At 48.2% G+C, this 16,224-nt stretch overlaps 1 protein-coding gene across 1 annotated transcript; it reads left to right on the plus strand.

Annotated features, from left to right (window-relative positions):
- The first annotated feature begins 2,243 nt into the window (after positions 1–2,243).
- On the plus strand, positions 2,244–10,985 carry GSDMC (gasdermin C). Its single transcript, XM_032416105.1, is given in 17 exon segments — positions 2,244–2,282; positions 4,775–4,801; positions 6,357–6,486; positions 6,953–7,026; positions 7,727–7,852; positions 7,854–7,974; positions 8,886–8,960; positions 8,963–9,049; positions 9,052–9,301; positions 9,303–9,444; positions 9,446–10,005; positions 10,007–10,107; positions 10,110–10,420; positions 10,422–10,458; positions 10,461–10,553; positions 10,556–10,861; positions 10,864–10,985. Coding segments are annotated over 17 exon segments (2,601 nt in total).
- Positions 10,986–16,224: the final 5,239 nt, after the last annotated feature.

The raw sequence follows: 16,224 nt of genomic DNA on the forward strand, positions 1-16,224 counted from the left end.
TCACGCCTCATCCTCAATTTCGGCCCCCTTCCCGCAGCCCAAGGAAACCTCCTCCAACCTCTGGGTCCGCTCCGCACTGCATTGCGCACGCTCACGCACCCTCCAGCCTTCTGCTCTTCAGGGCGCACCACGCGCTTTGTGCTGACAGGTGTCTCATTACTGGAATGCTAATTTTAGAAAACAAGTGATTGTAAGTACTTTCTCCTCTCTTTGAAATACATATACATCCTTTTGAAAACTCAGCTTTAGGACTCAGGAATGTCTTTCTCAAGGACCTGAGAACCACTCTTTGAACGGTAAAAATGAAGAGGTATCACCCCTCCCAGTTTCCATGGAAGGACCGGAGCCCACGTTCAATGCGTACCGTGCTCCAAGTTGCCAATCTACTTCCCCTCATAAAAATAGGAGACGTGTGTTTTTCTTCTAGGTAAAGCTAATTAACTAACATAGGTGGTCACCCCAATTAGGTAAAGTCAGGATAAATCATTCTGTGTGATAGATGGTGCTGTCGAGGCTGCTTCCTGGAGAACTAGTTTTCATTTATCTTGCCAGTATATATGAAATTGGCTGTATCTGCATGGCTATATTAAAAAGTGAAATTTCTATCTCTTTGCAATCTCCAAATGGGTTGCGTGATGTGCACCACACTCCGGTTTAACACTGACTCAGTAATGACACTCTCTTCTTTCTTGACTACCTTGGTGGGCAGGTTTCTTGGCTTAGGAGAAGAATTTCTTTTTCATTCTATTTCCCCAACAGCTGAATCCCAATGAAGGCATTCTAATTTCCTCCAAAGTCACACAGCAAGTGCTATAGCAAATTATCAAGCTGTTCCGCACATTATTTTCCTTTCTGATCTGTTATGAGGATTAAGTCAGATCCAGTAAGTCCAGTGTTCACTGCACTGGGCCACTGTAAAGGTTCAGTCTCTTCACCCTTAGGCCTGAAGTGTGTCCACAAACCCGACTTGTCCCATTTTCCTCCTCCTTAAATTAAAAGCACTTTATTATTCTCCATGCCCCTTAATAGCTTCTCCTTTTGCCCTCAGCAGAGTCTCTGACCTCTGTCTAAAGTGTGAATCCCATCCTCCTCCCTACCCGTCTGTAGAGAGTTGCTTTGGGCAGGGCTGTTCTTTCTTCAGAAGCAAAGTCCACTGACTCTGTGTGTTTGGAGAGGTTAGCTCCTTCTATCTACTGCCATTGACAGGAGGTAAGTGACACCAGGATGCTCCATGACAAAATGTTGCCATAAGGATACTACAGGGAGGTGTGTGTGTGTGTGGTGAGGGCATCCCGATCCCTGAGGAGCTGGACCCCAGCTGTATCAGGCTCACCTCTAACTGGGACTTCCATTTGGGAAGGGACAGGCCAAGGACTCTGAGCTGGCTGTGCCCCGGCACTCACCACTCCACCCAGCGATGCAGCTGCTGTGTGATGCAGAAGGTTCCCCCTCGTGGAGTCAGAGCCCAGAGTGTCAGTGTGCTGGGGGCCTGAGGCTGGGGGCGGGGGGAGGTGTAGATAAAACCCTGCATTATGCCCCTAGGGCATTATGTCTGCAGTTTTGCCTGGGATCATGCTGATATCCCAGGGGCTTGGACCTGCAGTTATGGGTAACCTGGGGAGCACCTGTGGCTCCCCCATGTGAGCTGCTGAGAGCGGCCTGAGTGAGTCCCTGAATGACTGGAGATGGTGGGATTGGGGCTGCACTTTGCCCCGTGCTAAGGACACCTCCGTCTGGGCCCCCGTTTGTCCCTCTCCACGTGGGAGACTGTCTGTATCTCCCCGCAGCAAGGTTTCAGGAGTGCTGGGTGGGGGCGGTGGGTGGTAGGATGTGTGTGCCCCCACAGCTGGGAAATGTCCCCGGCCTCCTCCATGAACGGGCAGAGCAGTGACCGGGTGCTCCTTCCCCTCTCGAAAGCCGCTCTCTCCTGAGGGATACAAACGAAGACAGGACTCACATTTCTGAGGTCAGAGACTCCTGCTGAGGCCACCAGGAGATGCTAGTGCTATCAAGCTTGTGGTAAATGAAAACGTGCTATATATTTAGGGAGGGGGGAAAAACAACACTTCATGTTTCACAAGTGTTGGCAAGCGTGAACCGAACCAAGTTAAAGGCTCTCAGAGCAGCGCCTGCAAGTCACACCAGGTCCACTAGGGGGCGAGGGGGACTTGCTGTTCACACATTCCGGGCTCCCGGGACAAGGAACCTTTAGCACGGCCCAGGGCTGCAGACCTTGGACTTCGATGAACTACTGCAATCATCATGACAAATCAGAGAGGAACGTAAGTGTAGCACAGTTCAGTAACTTGTCACGGCACTGGCTGTGCAATTTCAAAGAAAATCAGACTCTGTCAGCCACCTCGTTTATAAAATGGAAATGAGCCCGTCTCCAGAGTGGCTGTGAGAAGTAGTGATGAACGTGTGGTGATGTGACTGACAAAAGTCATCCTTCCCTGTGACCTGACTACGAGATCAGGTCCCTGTCCTCTCATAAACCCCCTCACCCAAGTGTCCCCTCTAGTGACCGCCTCTTCCCAACCACTGTCCCCTCACAGACCGCTTCCTTAAAGTACCATTTACATGTTGTGCGCTCACCCCTCCCTGGCATTCACACCTCAACCCACCAAAGTCTGTCTCCCAGTGAATTTACTCCACGGATGTCACCAAGAGCACACACGTGACTCTTCCGTCCTTGGAGCTCTCTCTCCCCTAGATACTAGGACACCCTGGTCGTTGGGATCTCCTTTATGGGATCATTTCTATTCTGTCTCCTTCACAGGCTCTTGTCCCTGGCCCAACACTTAAATCCTACTGTTGGGCAAATCCCAGGGCTCAGCATTTCTTATATGCAGTGTGAAATCACCCAAGAAGAGGGCAGGATTTGGAGCAGAAACAAGTGAGGGAGGAGACCTCAGGAGAGTAAGACAAAGGGCACCAAACAGACAATCCTACCCAAAGAAGGAGGGACAAAGCCAATTACCTTTACCTTACAGAGACAGTTCTCCAATGTCAGAGAGCACAGTGATCAACCAAGGTGCTTATGCAAAAGGCAGGCTCCAGGGTCCTCTTCAGAGTCAGGTCAGCGGTTCTGAGTTTTAGCCAGCATCATGGGGGACTACGATGGGAGGGGTCTCCAGGCCCCACTGAGAAGAGCTGCCGCAGCTGGCCTGGAGGAGGAAGTCTGGGGCTGCAGGTGCAGAGATATGAAAGAGTCCAGCAGGAATAACCTCAGCTGTCCTGGCCTGACTTCTTCCCATCCAGACATTCTCATCACAGATGATGACAAGCAGAAAACCTTTCCAAGGGGCGCCTGGGTGGATAAGCCGAGTAAGCGTCTGCCTCCGGCTTGGGTCATGATCTCAGGGTCCTGGGATCCAGCCCCACATCAGGCTCCCTGCTCAGTGAGGATTCTCCTCCTCCCTCTCCCTCTGCCCCTCACCCCTGTTTGTTCTCTCTCGCTCTGCTCTCTCAAATAAATAAAATCTTAAAAACAAAAAGCAAACAACAAACAAAAAAGCCTTTCCAAAAGGTGAGCTCCAGAGCTGGGCAGGTTCTCTGCCTAGACTGCTGAGCCCTGACCCCCTTTCGGTACCAGTAAGAGCCATGCATAGGGCTCAGCCCCCACAGACCCACAGAGAAACCTTTCCAGCAAGATTCCTCCACCACCTCCTACTTTCCCCTGCCTTTGACTCTGGCACAGGCCTCTGGCCACAGAGAAAGTCACCTTTCTCCTTTGAACACTGAGATAGGGTTGTTGGGGGGCTGCCGGGGTCTCCATGTGCCTAGGTACCAAGTCAACTGAAGTAGTGGGAAGAGGTAAGAAATCCAGGGGCGGGGGGGGGGGGGGCGTGGGTAGGAAGAAGAGGAGGAGAAATCTGGGAAGAGGAAGGAGAGCGGTGGGGAGGAGGCAAGGGGAGAGGAGAATAAGGCTTTGTGAATGAGCACTTCTGTTTCTTTCCAGGGAAATGGTTTGTGAGTTTCCTACCATCATCAGGTGAGTGGGTGATTTTCAAGGCAGGAAGATGGGACTATATCCCTCCAGGAGACCACTTTGCACAAAAGCCCCCATGATTACCTCTGCTGTCCTTACCTGAGGCAGGAAGATCTGGCCCCTGGGCAAAGGGCAGGAGTAGATGGAAAAGAGGGGGTCAAGGAAGTCAGGGGCAGAAGGTCAGAGAAACCGGGTACCTGGGTGGCTCAGTCGTTAAGCGTCTGCCTTCAGCTCAGGTCATCATCCCAGGGTCCTGGGATCGAGTCCCACATCGGGCTACCTGCTCGGCGGGAAGCCTGCTTCTCCCTCTCCCGCTCCTCCTGCTTGTGTTCCTGCTCTTGCTATCTCTCTCTCTGTCAAATAAATAAATAAAATCTTCTAAAAAAATTAAAAAAAAAAAAAAAAAAGGTCAGAGAAACTGAATGTCTTCAGAAGCTAATCTTGGGTGGGGGATGTACTTTCTCTTTTAGACACCCTCATAAGAGGTCCCATCCCCCCAATAGGTATGTGTTTGCTGGAGGCGAGGATGAGGATCCCATCCTGCACACATCTGGTCAGCAGGGCAGACTGCCCTGGCCTTTGCCACCAAGGCCCTGGGGCCTGGCCCTAGTTTTTGTGGAATAGGAAAGGTTCAGGAAGGCCATGGAAATGGACGGATGGACCCAGATTGGGGCAGGAAGAGGTTTGGCAAGAGGAAGTGGTAGAGAACAGAACCCTCCAAAGTGTCTCAAAAGGAAATTTGTGCATGTGAAAAGAGATGCTCACTTGTGATTCTGTTTCCAGGAAGAATATGGGGAGTCCTCCTGCAAGGTGAGTGTCTATTAAGAGAGAATTAAGGGGCCTCCAGGGTAGGAACCTGCAAAGCCAAGAACCCAAATTGGAGTTTCCATGCAACTCAGAAAACTGAGCTCTACTTCCAAATATATGATCTGGTCAGCTCTGCTTATTCGTTCTTTTATTCATTTGTGCATGCCTGTGACCAACATTTATTAAGGACTTAGTGGGCAGCAGGCATTATTCTGAGCCCTGGGGACACAGCAGTGAACCAAACAGAAATGCCTGTGTCGCTGCAGCTTCCATTCCACTGGCCTCTCACTCACATCATCTTGAGGCCACCTTAAGTCTGCTAGCAAAAGCAGAGAGCCCCTGAATCCATTCCTCAATTAATTCTTCTTTTTAAAGATTTTATTTATTTATTTATTTAAGGGACACAGAGAGAGAGAGAGAGAGAGCATGAGCAGGGGGAGGGGCAAAGGGAGAGGAAGAAGCAGATTTACCACTGAGGAGGGAGCCCGACGTGGGGCTCAATCCCAGGACCCTGAGATCAAGACCCGAAACGAAGGCAGATGTCCAACTGACTGAGCCACACAGGCGCCCCAATTCCTTGGTTAATTCTCTATGGATATAGACAATACAGGCAGAATTACACAGTAAGAAGGACAGCTCATGTGCACCCGGTACTACCCCAAGCATTTTCCATACATAAACTCAATTTAATCCTTTTAACATCCCCATTTAACAGATGTAGAAACTGAGCCCAGGGCACTTAAGATCCTCATCTCAAAGAGCCCAACATTAGAATCCACTTATGTCAGACATGTCCAAGAAATGAGCACCTGGTCATTTTCTTCCACTTCCCATGACCTGTTTCCAGAATCTCCCATCTCTGCTCCCTGCGTTCTACCCCCCTCATTTCATATCACTATGATTGTCTGTTTGCTAGTCTGTTATTTCTAGCCTATTCCCAGAGCTCAAACATGCCATTCACAGAGATGCTTTTGGTTGATAAAAGGGCTTCTATTGATGGGGAAGGGCTGATCATCCCAGGAATGTTCTAATCAAAGAATTGTACCCATTTTCTCGTTGTTGCTGATTCCTGAGGGCAGATGTCAAGCACCTACATGAGGAGATTTTCCAGGAACGGAGGCCCTCGCCCAGCTCTCAAAGGACGCTCAGGATGCCATATTCCATAATATCCTGAACATGCTTGGGAACCGAGAGGCTTTGCAGAACCTCATGGATGAGGTGAGGGGTTCCTACAGCTACCTAGGGCTGATCAAAAGTGGTAACGGGGGCAGGTTTAGGAGATACTGCTACCAAGGCACATGGGGGAGGGGGAATGGGGCAATGCCAGGGGAAAGAGTAGGATGCGAGAGATGCAGGACGTTGGCCCCAGGCACGACAGGGCCAGGGAGCGCAGTCCCAATTACTGAGGCTGCTAGGAATCCCCTGGCACAGGTAAAGCACCCTGACCTCCCACCGTCGTGAATCACTTACAGACTTAAAAGACACAGGCAAAATTACTTAGAAATACTAGTTGTAGTAGTAGTAATATCATATTACCAATAATACCAGTCTCCTACAGCTGGATGGGAACCCCTGGGATCCTCTGGATGACTTTGGTGGCAAAATCCCAAATGAGATGCAAGAGGACATAAGAGACCTATGGATCCAGGAAAGATTCCACATCATTTACCTCCTTGAAGCCATAATGGGTAAGAGTGATTTGGAGGAAATGTAGGAAAGTCACAAGTTTGACCTGCAGCCCTCATGAAATCCATGGGTTAGATGCCACCTCTCCAAAACCCTTCAAATATCATGATCTTCATCCTCACATATCACCTCTCTCCAAAGTCTGGAGGGCTTAGTGAGATAAATTTGCTATGTGAACAGAGACCCAGCCTGAGGTCTAGAAAGTGACCCACCCAAGTTCATCCAACAGATCATTGTGGGTGGGATGATTCCAGGCTCCAGCCTCGGGATCCCATCCTCTGGACCATGTCATGTAGCATCCTGGAGACCATCCCAAGAGCAGGAGGAGGACCTTCCAGTACAGGGAACTTGACCTTCAAGTCCAGTGGGTTATTCCTCTGCCTCAGAGTTACCCTCTCATGGGGTCTCCTAGTTCACAGCGGGGAGAGGAAAATATGACTCTCTTTCCCCAAATGTCCCCGTTCCCAGCGCTGAGTGACACCCAACATGATCTGCTGGCCTAGTCCATGAAGAAGAGGATCCTGCTCCAGCAGCAGGAGCTGGTGAGAAATCCCCAAGGGTCAACGTCCAGGGAAGAGGGTGAAAGAACCAGAGTTAAGAATGACTCTGAGGAAAAAGAGATAATGGAGGTTTCTGCCAGGAAGGGAGACAGGATCCTGCTTTGGCAACTGGGAAATCCCTGGCTACATCTGCCTCTAGGGAACAGGCCCAGTGGGTATGAGGCTACCTTAGGAGGGTCTCTGTTTCCATGGCAACCCCTGCCGAGGCCCCCCCAACACCCCCAGTTCTAAAATAGCCATATAAGAACCCAGGTTTGGGAACTCAGGGGCTCAGAGTCATATCCCTGCTTTACTAACACAGTCACCATTTGGGAATTGCTCTCTCTTTTCTCTCTCCTCATACATATATGTAAGTACGTATGTGTGTGCAGACATACGCATATACATATACACACATTGCACACGTGTATGTACGTGTATACACATCTGACTGCAGATGCCACTATTCTACAAGGGAAATGTTAGCGTAACCAATTAGCAGCTGAGGAACTAATGCTCAGCATTTTTCAATAATGTGTCCACAATCACACTGATCACAGGACATGACCAGGACATGACTCCTGGTCCCCTTGACTCCAAAGCTCTTGTCCTTTTCAGTTACCCTGCATGGTCCTCTTGGGGACAAATTTTCTCTTTCCAACCTCAAATGCTGACCTGTAACATCAGATACTGTTTATTTTAGGTAAGGAGCATCCTGGAGTCCAACTTCAATTACTCCGGGAACATCCCCTTCACCCTCAAACCTGAGCTCCTTGCCCTACTCCAGGATGAGGATTTGGCCATCACCTATGGCCTGCTGCAGGAGGCCTTCCTCCTTCAGTGGCCTGAATATGGAGCTGAGTAGCGCCAGGTCAACCTGGAATCTGGAAGCCAAGCAGCCCCTGTCTGCCCCGTATGGGACTCTCTCCATGCTGCAGTGGCTGGCAGTCAGTCCAGAGAGGCCTGGCCCCGCCCCAGTCTATGCTGGGAGTGCCCCTGATGAGCTCAGGGGACCTAGGGCCACCCACTTCTGCCGTTCCAGGTAGCATGGAGCCAGGGATCGGCACACTTGAGGGAATGTTCTGAAGTGATAGATCTGTACCTTGCTAAAGGTTCATGCAATTGTCAAAACTCATCAAATAGTATCTAAAGATATGAGCCTTTTGCTGTATATTAATGCTACTCCAAAAAAAGTAAACAAATACTGAACTCTAGTAACAATATGAATTGTTTGGGGTGAAGTGTACTGGTAATCTGTAACTTACTGTGAAATGCATCAAAAAATAAGGTGATTAATGAAGGGACAGAGAGATAGATATGTGACCAAGAAGAGGTGGTAAAATGTTTAAAACAAGAGGTTTTTTTCTTTTTTATTCTTGAAACATTTTCGTTTGTCCAGAATTGCTTCAAAAAAAATTAACCCCCCCCCAAAATTATACCTGTGTATTGATCATTATATGTTACTTTTCCAAATTATGCTTTTTGAGCTATTTTAAAGGGAACACTGAGGGGTGCCTGCGTGGCTCAGTTGTTAAGCGTCTGCCTTCGGCTCAGGTCATGATCCCAGGGTCCTGGGATCGAGCCCTGCATTGGGCTCCCTGCTCAGCGGGAAGCCTGCTTCTCCCTCTCCCGCTCCCCCTACTTGTGTTCCCTCTCTCGCTGTCTCTCTCTTCTGTCAAATAAATAAATAAAATCTTAAAAAAAAATTAAAAGGAACACTGAGAGAACAAAAGAAGAGGTCTTAGAAATTAAAACTTGAGGGCCCCCTCGCCTCTGCCCGCCTTTCCCATGGCCAATTTGCCTTAAACTCCCTAAAACCTCTGCAGCCCCAGTTCCTGCTGCAGCTGGTCTCTAATTGACAGATGATGACAAAGCCCAGCCACGCAGCTCCATCCTTCAGCAGTTAAACAACCAAAGGGAGTGGGGTTTTCTATGTGACTGTGTACTGCAATCGATGGTATTTACTTTGAAGCACATAAAGCCGTTCTGGCTGCCTGTAGCCCCTCTTTTAGAATGCTTTTCCTGAACCTTCAGCACAACTGAATCTCAGCAACATGAAAATTAGTGCCGAGTGTTCTGATCTCATTTTGCAATTTCTGTCTTTAGGGAAGGTTATGACTGCTCCCTCCGGTTTGGAGCAGTTTAAAGTGGCGATGAGGTGCCCACAGCTGTTCAACATTCCTGAGTGCTTAGAAGACATTCAGGATGCAGACTGTTCTGGTTCAAAACGTTCATCTTCTGCTTCTAGCAAACCGAACAGCAAAATGATATTTGGTATAAGACACAGTGGCTAGAAATGGCAGTGAAGCCAACAGGTGGTGTGCAGAGCCAAGTTCAACAGTAAATACACCACACAATCAAGAGCTTGATGAAGAGTCTTTACAATTAGGCAATTTTCCCGAACCACTATTTGATGTATGTAAAAAAGAGTTCAGCATCCAAATTATCAGCTCCAAAAGAACACGTGTCACGGCACTTTGGACAGAGTTTTACCTGTGATAGTTGTGGATTTGGCTTTAGCTGTGAAAAATTATTAGGTGAGCCTGTGCTAACCTGTACTAACAGACATTCATAACAAAACACAAGATCCTATCACAAAAGAGTAGATATTAGAGGTGGAAAAGATGGTACTATCAAAGCCGAATGTGGTGAAAAGGAATCTTCCAAAGTATTTTCTACACAGACAGACGAATACAGAGGAGACACCAGCCAGGCTGCTGCTGATTCGACTCCAACCACGGGGAGCAGAAAGAGTAGCACAGTGGAGTCTGAACTAGCCAGCAAAGAAAAAAGCAGAGGGGCTGAGAGGAAAAGAACCATTACCAAGATGGAGCCAGAAGATATTCCTACAGACGAACTGAAAGACTTTAACACTATTAAAGTTACTGATAACGACTGTAATGAATCCACTGACAACAATGAATTAGATGAACTTGAAGAGCCATTTCATAGATACTACGTTGAAGAAGTTATTGGTATTAAGTGGTAGGAAAACGCTAAAACCTCGGATGTCGATAAATGCTGATGAAAGAGGTGGTCTAGAAAACATGAGGCCCCCTAACAACAGCAGTCCGGTACAAGAGGATATGAAAATGCATCCTGTGAGCTGTGCGGATTCACAATAACTGAGCAGGACCTGTCATCTCATTACTTAGCCAAACACATTGATCATATCTGTGCGTGTGGGAAATGCGGACAGGTCCTTGTTAAGGGGAGGCAGCTTCAGGATCATGCTCAAAGAGGTAGAGAACCCCAAGATCTGACAAGGAACAAGTTAGGAAATATGGAGGAGAAAACGGACATGGAAGAGAATCCTGATGAGCAGTCAGAAGTAAGAGATATGTTTGTGGAAACGTTGGATGATTTTAGGGACAATCATTTCCAGATAAACAGTATCCCCAAAAAAGCAGTTATTTAAACATTCTGCCTGTCCTTTTTGACATCCAATTGTGGCCAGTGTTTTGAAACTGAAAATCTAGTGCTTGAACATATGTCTAGCTGCCTAGACCAGATTGTGTTTAAGAGTGCCATCATGAAGAAAACGAAAGAGATCACAGACGAAAGCATTTTTGTAATCTGCGCAGAAAAGGATTTTATCAGAGGGGTGACTTAAGAGAACACTATACTGTTCATACTAAGGAAAAACAGTTCATTTGTCAGACACGTGGAAAGCAGTTTTTAAGAGAACGTCAGTTGTGACTGCACAAAGGCATGTCCAGGAATGTTTGTTCCACCTGTGATCAAGGAAACCTCAGAAAACATGACCATGTACGGCATATGATTTCTCATTTAACTGCTGGCAAGACTAAATGCCAGGTCTGCTTTCAGATATTCCCAAATATGAACAGCTGGAACAGCACAGGGATGTTCATCTGCATACATGTGGAATATGTGGAGCAAAATTTAATTTGAGGAAAGATAGGAGATCACATTATAATGCCAAGCATTTGAAAAGAATATAAGTGATTTTCTACTGTACTAATGTTTAGATGATAGCAGACAAAACACCAAAGCAAAGGATATGAGCTATTCAGAAATTGATTTTATGAGATGAATTGTTGGGAAAAAATTTCAAGGCCCTTTTAATACTTTTGTTTAGGATCTTAAGTATCTACATATTAGGTGTTATTAAATGTTTATAATTTTTATTATTTCTTAATAGGATTCTTTGATTTTAGTTTGTTTTAGCTATGATTAAAATTCCTTTTGGGGCACCTGGGTAGCTCACTCAGTTGAGCCTTTGCCTTCGACTCCGGTCATGATCCCAGGATCCTGGGATCTGGCCCCACTGATGGACTCCCTGCCCAGTGGGGGGCCTGCTTCTCCCTCTCCCTCTGCCACTCACCCTGCTTGTGCTCTCGTGCTCTCCCCCCAACCTCAAATAAATAAATGAATTCTTTAAAAAAATAAAATAAAATTACTTTTCAATGTAGACTACAAGTGGCTGTTACCCCTTCAATGTCTATTAAACTTTAGTTTTTTTATTGAAAAAAAAGAAATTAAAACTATTATAAAAACTCAATAGAAGGATCAGAAGGTAAAGTTGAGGAGCTTTCCCAAAAAGTAAAGTAAAAAGTCACAAGATGAAAAATAAGAAATTCAGAAGCCTAACAGCTGGATAAAACAAGTTCTCAAAAAGAGAACACACACACACACAAACAAATGGAGAGGATACCATCAACAAAATAATTCAATAAAATATCCCATAACCAGAATATGAGTTTCCAGATTTAAAGAGCCCATCACATACCTGACACAAATGGATGAAAATAGGACCATACCAAAACACATTTGTGTGATGTTTCAGAACACGCAGGACAAAGTAAAAATCCAGGGAGAAGAATAAAGGTTATTTACAAAAGATCAAATATAGGGGGCACCTGGGTGGCTCAGTCGGGTTAAGTGTCTGATCTTAATTTTGGCTCAGGTCAAGATCTCAGTGTCCTGAGATCAAGCCCTGCCTCAGGCTCCCCACTGGGCATGAAGCCTGCTTGAGATTCTCTCTCTCCCTCTCCCTCTGCCCCTCCCCTGCCTCTCTCCCTCTCTAAAAAAAAAAAAAAAAAGAAAAGAATAACTTTAAATTACAACCACACACAGCAAACTAGAGGCAATGGAACAATGACTTCCTACATTTTAATGGAAAGTTATTTCCACCTAGAAGTCTACATCAAGTTTGAAGGTAGAATAAGGGCATTTTCAGACAAAAATTTTTTAAAATTACTGTCCATGTTTCATTTTCCAGAAAACTATGAGAGGTTGTGATACAACAAAATGAGAGAAACCCAGAAGGAAAATATTGGCGACAGGGAAAAGATTTAGTGTAGAATAGAGACAGGGGGATTCCCGGGATGACAGTTGGGTGGGGGAGGGGGGGCGGCAAAGGACAAGTAGTCCCCATCTGAGCAGATAGGAAGGCTCTGGGGGAGATTTCTCCAGGAAGAGAAAATTGATAGAATACCTCGAATCTGAGACATTAAATACAAGATTTAAGGAACTGGAAGTTTGGATTTAATTAGATACAAACACATAGAAAATAGAAGGAAAAATGACAATGAGAAACAAAACAAAAATCCTACAGGAAAGGAAAAATAATTATGGTTTATTAATAGCTGAGTAGTGTTTACATAGTCATAATTGTGATGGGACCTGTGGTGTGTAGAGCCAAGGAGACCCTAAATCCTCATCCTCCCTGGTGTAAGTCCATGGACGATGCCTACAACTGAGCAAGGTTATTATTAAGAGATGTCAGGCACAAAAGGCCACATATTATATTATCCCGTTCATATGAAATATGTAGAACAGGCAAATCCAGAGAGCCCAGAAAGTACATCACAGTGGTTAGGGTGGGAAGTAATGAACATGTTCTAAAACTGACTGTGGTCATGGCTGCACAAGTCTGTAAATATACTAAAGCCACTGATTTGTACACTTTCAAGGGGTGAACTGTATGGCTTGTGAATTATATCTCAAAAATGCCCTTTAAACAAGAAATAAGGGAGGTAATTACCAAAACAAGCAACAAAACACATTTAAAGTGATTGTCTCTGGGGAGAAGCAATGGAAGAAGGTGGGGGGCAAGACAGAGGGGGTGGGATCAGATCAGCTTGATTAAAGAACACAAAGCCTAAGTATTATTAATGTAAGTCCACACGCCGTTATTGAAAGCTGGAGGTTCACCCCATGTGTCAGGGTCAGGGCTGGAGAGGGTGGGGTACCACGACGCCTGGGCAGGGGCAGGGGCCGGGCTGGAAACCCTGTAGTGCTAGACGCGGGTTCCAGAGAGTTCCTGCGCTGGGCACAGCCTACAGTCCGGAACGGTCACCGGCCACCGCCCTACGGGCAGCCGCCCAGAGCCTCAGGTGGGTGTGGGGGGCCGGGAACCCCGGGTCCTGGAGGGGTTGCGGGACTGGGGGGCAGGGAGGGGGTTCCAGGCAGGAGGGCAGGCCCACAGTCCCCCCTCCCCCCCGCCTCTCCCGGCCTGTCCTTCTCTGCACCCCCCCCCCCACCCTTTGGAGAGTGTCTACTTACCCTCCCCGATTCCAGGCTGGCGCTGGCGCTGCCCTCAGACGGTCCCCCAGGGTCCCCTCGGTCACTACCTGAGCCAGCACCATCTCCCTAGGCGCCCCCGCAGCCGCCCCTCTCCGCGCTCGTGTGGACGCGCCTCTGGCGCCCCCTACAGGCTTGAGCAGGCCCGCGCTTCCCCAGGCCGCAGTCACTTTGCGGGGCCCCTTCCTCCGTAGAAATAGCAAATATTGTCATTTAAGGCTGTGTTGGCCCATTCCCAACAACACGGAAGTTTCTCTTTGACTTTAAGTTGGACAGAAAAGGAAAAAAAGACTATTGGCATAAAGATGAATCTATTAATACTCTGTATTAAGATACTCTATAAGACCTAAAATCTTCTTTGTTTCTTCTGATTTAAAGTAAATTAAAACATTTTCATGGGCCCTAAAAGTAGCGTGGGACCTGGGCACCGTGCCTGGTGGAGAAGCTGGTCCCTCAGCTGCCTCCTTTCCCTGGGGCTGCAGACAAGGCTGGCCCCCACATCACACTGGAGCCCTGGGTCCCACTCCCCTGGACAGTAGTCATAAGCTCCTGCAGTCTCCCCTTTCCAGTGGGCGGTGAGTGCTGGTCCTAAAACACGTGCACTGGCTTGCAGTGTCATTGCCCTGCTCACAAGCCTTCGGTGACTGCCAGGGCCCACCTCAGGAAGGTGCTCACAGAAATGGCAAACTCCATCAAAGACGTAGGAACAAAATGCTACTGGGGCCCACCGGAGGGGGAAAGAGAGGTTCATCCTAGATGCCTCTACCCAGAAAACTCAATTATGTGTGCTAAGAGGAGCGAGAAGAGAGAGGAATCCCTATTCCCTTCTCATGCCACCCCCATCTCCTCTCCCTCCTCCCACCCACCTGGGCACCCACTACCTCAGAAAAGCAAGCAAGGCCAGAACACAAAGGGTAACAGCTTATCAACAAATGCCAACATCAACTTGTTAGTCCTCATAACAGTCCAATGGAGGATGTACTGTTATAGATAGTAATTGTCTATATTTTATATAAATATGAATAAATTTCTACTTTACAGCCAAGGACACCAAGGAGCAGAGAGATTTAGTAATGTTCCCAAGGGAACACCTGTTCTAAAACTAAGAAGGGAGTCCTTAGCCTTGGAGCTTCTCCAGGGGAGTGACTTAAAGGCTATTTCCAGGGTGGTTTTGACCACCTGGGATTTCCACCTATCTGCTGACTTTAGAACCCAGCCCTGGGTCAGAAGCACCTGGGAGAAGCCTGCTCAGGGCTCCCCACTCCTCACACTTCTGCTAGAAATTCAGTTCAGCTGAGACTTCACCAAGGTCCCCACAGCCTTGTAGGACACCTGCCCTCTCTTCGCTCCTCCAGGAACATGTCGTCCCTGTTTGCAAGGGACGCCAGGAGTGTGGTCAGAGAACTGGGCAGGAGAGGGGAGCTGGTGCCCGCCGACAGCCTGAACAGCGCCCCACACCTGTGCCCCTTCTGCCTGGTGAGGAAGAAGCACAGACGCCACCCCAGCCTTGGGACACCCCCTTCATCCCTACAGACTTCTCCCTCATGAATGCACTGGAGCCCAGCTCCCCCATCCCAGGTACTTTCAGGTGGGGCCTGTGGGTAGCAGAGTGTTGCAAAAAAGACAGATTCACATGGCTGAGAAAGCAGACAGCCTCTGCCCAGACACCCCGTGGACACCTGTCCTCCATGTAGGGGAAGGATGAACCCATGTTTTTCTTCCTCCTATCCCCAGTTGTGTGGTAAGTAATGATAATTTTAAACAACAGTAATGGTTTAACATGGGTCAAGCGCTCGCCGTGTGCCAGCGCCCATGCTGACAGTTCCTCGGTTATTCCTCACAGCCACCCTTGGGGGAAGACCCTGTCACTCTTCCCTCCCCTTTTTTAAATGGGGCAACTGAGGCTCCAAGACTTAAGTGGCTTGCTCAGGGTCACACCCAGCCAGTAAGTGGTGGAGGCCAAATTGGACCCCAGGGCTGAGGCCTTAGCCACGCTCAAACCTGCCTCGCTCGCCACCTGGACCTCTCTTCCCGCAGAACTGAACTGGAGCCAATTCATCCAGACCTGGGAGATGGTGGCAGGAGCCGTGACAGGGGCCATGAGTGTGAGCACCGGGCTGCCGGTGCAGGTGACAGGGAACAGTGGGGTGATCCACAGCTCCACACTGACTGTACACACACTCGTGGTTTCCCCTCACACCTGGGAAACTCTGATGAAGAGGTGAGAGTCAGGTGGGCCAACCAGGCCGGCGGGGCTCTCCTGGCTGAGGTCTGTCTGTGGGCACAGGTCCTCCAGGCTGGAGTAGGGATCAGGGAGCAGGAGAGAAAAGCCCAAGGCTCTGGCCAGCTTGAGGACCTCCAATGAAGCCCCTCTGAAGAGTGGGTTGGGATGGGAGAGTCCACCATTAGCAGAGAGCCCAGGGGCCCAGGGACAAGGGGGTGGGTGGTGAGAAGGGCTTATTTTAAGTCAGATTTCAACCTAGATGGAAAAAAAACAAAACAAAACAAAACAGAAACGTGGTAGCTGCTGAGTGGGAGGCAGTAAGGAGTGTTGAAGACTATGGCTACCTGCGGACACAAGCCTGCCTAGAGCTGAGCAGCAGCTGCTGGGGCTGTTGCCAGGCAGGACTGTGAGCTGGGTGGCACCATTTCTTC

Source organism: Phoca vitulina, unplaced genomic scaffold (genome assembly GCF_004348235.1).
Source record: "Phoca vitulina isolate PV1807 unplaced genomic scaffold, GSC_HSeal_1.0 scaffold18, whole genome shotgun sequence".
Taxonomy (NCBI): Eukaryota; Metazoa; Chordata; class Mammalia; order Carnivora; family Phocidae; genus Phoca; species Phoca vitulina.